Raw genomic sequence first — 4,802 nt, forward strand, 5'->3', positions numbered from 1 at the left:
ATGAGAGGGGAGAACATCACCAAGGTCAGCACATTCATCCTGCTGGGCTTCCCCACAGCCCCTGAGCTGCAGTTCCTGCTCTTCCTCCTCTTCCTGCTCGCCTACCTCTTTGTGCTGGTGGAGAACCTGGCCATCATCCTCACTGTCTGGAGCAGCACCTCTCTCCACAGGCCCATGTACTACTTCCTGGGCTCCTTGTCTTTCCTAGAGATCTGGTATGTGTCAGACATCATCCCCAAGATGCTGGACGGCTTCCTCCTTCAGAGGAAACGCATCTCTTTTGCTGGTTGCATGACTCAGCTCTATTTCTTCATCTCTCTGGTGTGCACAGAGTGTGTACTTCTGGCTTCCATGGCCTATGACCGCTATGTGGCCATCTGCCATCCCCTGCGCTACCAAGTCATCATGACCACGGGGCTCTGTGTCCAGCTCGTGATCTTCTCCTTTGCAAGTGCATTCACAGTCTCTGTGATCAAGGTCTACTTTATCTCCAGTGCCACCTTCTGTGGCTCCAATGTCTTGAACCACTTCTTCTGTGACATCTCCCCCATCCTCAAGCTGGCCTGCACCGACTTCTCTACTGCAGAGCTGGTGGACTTCATCCTGGCCTTCATCATTCTGGTGTTCCCTCTCCTGGCCACCATTCTGTCCTATGGACACATCACCCTGGCTGTGCTTCGGATCCCTTCAGCCACAGGACGGTGGAGGGCCTTCTCCACCTGTGCCTCTCATCTCACTGTGGTCACCTTCTTCTATGTGGCCATGATTTTTATATATGTGCGGCCCCAGGCCATTGATACCCGGAGCTCCAACAAACTCATCTCTGCTGTGTACACTGTCCTCACACCCATCTTAAACCCCTTGATTTATTGCCTAAGGAACAAAGAATTTAAGGATGCTCTGAGAAGGACCCTGGGATTGGGTCACACTCTATAGGAGAACAGTACATGTTCTAGAACATAATTTGTGGTGAAAAAAGTCTCTTGTATAACACCTAATGTTCTTTTAAAGTTTTTGTAAAATTTAGTACTAATATGGAGCTAGCTACAGTAACAAACCTTCATCCAAATATGTTTTTTCACTGTAGGCTCAGGCAACTAGCTCCTAAGTAGATTGGGTATTAGAGTCCACCCCTAGTGAGCCTCTCTGCCTCAGAAGAACCACTATGCTAGGTTCGAGGGCTAGAGAGTAATCTGGGTGTTTTGAAGGTTTTATGAAAGTAGTCACAAAGCACTTACACTTTCAGGTTCTTTTTTGGCTCAGCATCATGTGTTTGGGTCTTTCTGCCTTAGCATTGATTGATGAGTTTTGCTCAATAGTATTCACATATGTATCAGCATGCAGGTTTGTGTTTTGTTATTGGCTTGCAGTATTGTGGATACTGTCTAGGATGTGTAATGCTGCTATTTGCAATCCAGGTAGTATTTTGTAGCCATGCAGTTTGGTAAGCTACACAGAACTGGATCTAGGCTAGACCTAGTTACATACAGGAACCTGTTGAAACACAAGGTATGTGTATAGTGAGGTTTTGTAGAAACTGAAAAAGCAGTTTTCTAAACTATATATACCAGTTTTACTCCCATTAGCAGTAGAGAAGAATCCCAAAGGTTCCATACCCTGTCTAAAGGTAGTGTTGCTCATATTTCAATTCAGCCTTTCTTCTGGACTCCAAATTTATCCTAATGTGTCTTAAATCTGCCTCTTCCAATATCCCATTGTCCTACTTTCCTTCACTGTTGCTATGATAAAATACTTTGAGGAAAAATAGGTTTATCTGGCTCATAATTCCAGGTTACAGTTCATCATTGCAAAGAAGTCAAGGGGGCAGGGACATACAGCAGCTAGTCACACCCACTGCCCAGAGCAGAGTGAGAATGAGCACATGTATGTTTGTATTCATCTCGCCTTTTCCCATTTGTTTGTAGTTTTTGATCCAAACCTAGGATATGACCGCAGCTCAGCCCGATCTAGAGAACCCCTTGTCAAGATTCCCATCCAAGGTGATTCAACCTTGTGTCAAGTTAGCAATTGAAACTAACCATTCCGTTCCTCAAGGGTGGCAATTCAATAGCTTACATCTGTTAGTGGGCAGACACCCCATATGAAATGCTGACTGTCTTCCAGGAGTGACGAGTCTCACAAACCCCAACATGGCTTAGGAGCTATGCTAGTACATTGGGAACAGTCACCTCACCATTTGGTCTATAACCTGGATGATTGTCCTGTTCCCAAGCTTCCCAGAGTTGGCCTTTTAAGAAGAAAGCCTCAAGAGCTCAGGAATGGCCAATCATTGAACACTCTGTGAAGCCAGGCTTACACAGCCTTTCAGATATCAATTTTGTTTTGTTCCATATCAGGGCACATGTGCTGCTTATTAAGTAGAGGCTTGGAACAGAGCTGTGGAAAGCACTAAGGTTACATCTCATCAATGTCAGCACTGGCAGATGCAGCACAAAAACCTCCCTTGATGCTGACTGACACATGTAAGCTTCATCTTCATGGTGGCAAGGTATCACTGAGACCAAGGAGAGGATTTTGTCCACTTGGGGTTGTCTTGATGACAGTCCCACTGTACCTGAGAAGTTCTTTGTTTCCCTTACAGGTCCAAATGGCCGTTCCTCCACAACTGTAAATGTGTATGGCCATTCGCTGGTTTGTCCTTAAGGAATATGACAGATGGGGTGCAGGAAGTTCGGATCCCGAAAGGTTTCCCTTTGCTATTAACTTACTTGGGGCTTGAGCGTCTAGTCTGCCTGGCAGCCTCCTTCTGAGTCTCTGGCACAAGATTCACCAAGGGAATATGTGGCTCAAGACCGTCCAGTAGAACATCCCACAAAGCAACACCATGGGCCTCCGCTTTGATTCTACACTTGCTGAGCCCACGCCTTCTCCATCATCAGGCAGTGGTAAGAGGCAGGGTCCAGTTGGCTGCTGTGTCTTAGACACAGGCTCTTTAGATACTTTCCACTCATGATTTCTTTACACAGAAAAATTTTACACAACCTTCAGAACATAGGGACATAATACGTACACAAATCAAGTACTTAGTGATATAAAACATAAATACATTTATTGTTTTCAAAAACCTCAGTATAGAAGAATTCCCCTGTTTATTAAAGATAGAAGCAGACTTGCATATTTAATCACAAGCTTATTTATTTTTACACAACAAACGAAATCTGGCTGAATATTTGATATTGAAAGACGCAGAGAATCTTCAACCTCTTCAGTTGATGGATATCTTTATTTTACACTTGTCAGTGTTGAGAATGCAGTTTCACATAAACGAGGAAATGGCAGAAGTACATTTAGCACCCTTCCATAAATTGTTGGAAATTCTTGATCTCAAGACAAAATCAATTCAACAGTTTCTCATGAAACTCGAGTTGGTGACTCAAACAGCAATTTTATAGATAAAACATTCTAACTCAATCCAATAGAAAAGTGACACTGGTTTGATTCTCAGATGCTGAGGGGTGATGGTAGGAATATATTAAAAGCTTTTGTGTTCCACAATTAAACCATTCCATGTCTAAAAGAGCAGGAAAGTGTGCTCTTGCCATAAAAAAAAACTCTACAGTTCCTAACATACGGTGGTCTGGAGTCTGAGTCTGGCGTTTCAGGCGGAGTTCTTTGGTGTTATGTGGCATGAGGGCACACATGGTATTCATGTTGTGTTCAGAAGGAAGGCTGCAACGAGGCCACATGATTCAACCCAGGCCAGAGCTGTCAGCCACTCTGCTCACTGTTCCTTTAACTGGTGGTTAGTTCTTGTCATATATGTTATGTTCTATAACCATTTAGTATTGCTAAATCTTTCATGAAGTTTGTCTCATAGAGAACTTAGGAGAGAATGGGAGAACTCCACAAGATAGTAGTCTAGCTGCCAAGAAATGCTGGGTGTAGTTAGGTAGGGCATCAGCCAGATGCCTAGACGTGGGGAGGCAACAAAGAAAGGCCATAGGCTCCACGGGTTAAAGGGCAGGAGCAGCCTGCGCCACAGGCCCTGATCCAGCTCATTACCATGTGGGCAGCTTCATCAGCTGCAAGGGGGTAATTGGGCCCAGGAGACACTGGGCTCCAGCTAAAAAGCCATAACTATTCCTCCCTACACTTGAGGAGCCCATGTCCTAAGAATCTGTCTGAAGCTCATCTGGTCACTCTGGGTAGCCTGGGAGTCACCAGCCAGGAAGAGGCCCCTCTTTGTTCCCAAAGTCTGTCCAAGTGAGGCTTCCAGAGCCCCAGGTAGGATGAGTGCTTCTCAAGCCAGGATGGATCATGCTGTGATTTTAGAATATGTTGTAAATGTGCACCGTGGAAGAACCTCGTGTGCAGTGTGACTGAAACCCCATCATACATGTCCACATTGAAGCTAGGGCAAGATTCACCTACAACCACAGCACCCAGCATGAAGGCTCACTGTACTGTATCAAAGGGTCTTGCATCTGTAAGTGCTATACTGAGTGCTCATCTTTGGATACTGCAATGAATGTATAATGATAGACACTGTGTGAGTATGCATGTATGAGTACTGTGCTGAGTGTATATGGATGAGTAGTGTGCTTAGTCTGATGTATACATGATCAGGATTTCTGTGCTAAGTATATATGTTGAGTCCTGTGTTGAGTAATCATTAGTGGGTACTATGTTGACTATGCATCAATGGGTGCTTTGTTGAGTATTGATCTGCTAGAATTGTGCTGAGTGCATATTTGGAAGTCTATGTTGAATGTATAGTTTGGGGTCCTGTGCTATGTCCTCCCATCTAGCAGCACACAGTCGTAGTTAGCAACCTCACTGCA

General features: G+C 44.7%; 1 protein-coding gene across 1 annotated transcript; it reads left to right on the plus strand.

The window, feature by feature from the left end:
* LOC128117394 (olfactory receptor 6B2) lies at nucleotides 1-936 on the plus strand. The gene has a single exon (XM_052749288.1). It carries the CDS (start codon nucleotides 1-3, stop codon nucleotides 934-936), a length of 936 nt encoding a protein of 311 aa, XP_052605248.1.
* Nucleotides 937-4,802: the final 3,866 nt, after the last annotated feature.

Source organism: Peromyscus californicus, unplaced genomic scaffold (assembly GCF_007827085.1).
Source record: "Peromyscus californicus insignis strain IS unplaced genomic scaffold, ASM782708v3 Scaffold_21__1_contigs__length_65335640, whole genome shotgun sequence".
NCBI classification, from domain to species: domain Eukaryota; kingdom Metazoa; phylum Chordata; class Mammalia; order Rodentia; family Cricetidae; genus Peromyscus; species Peromyscus californicus.

What these genes read in the sequence shown, in the direction of transcription:
- LOC128117394 (XM_052749288.1), top strand. Translation starts at nt 1, where the DNA reads ATGAGAGGGGAGAACATCACCAAGGTCAGCACATTCATCCTGCTGGGC.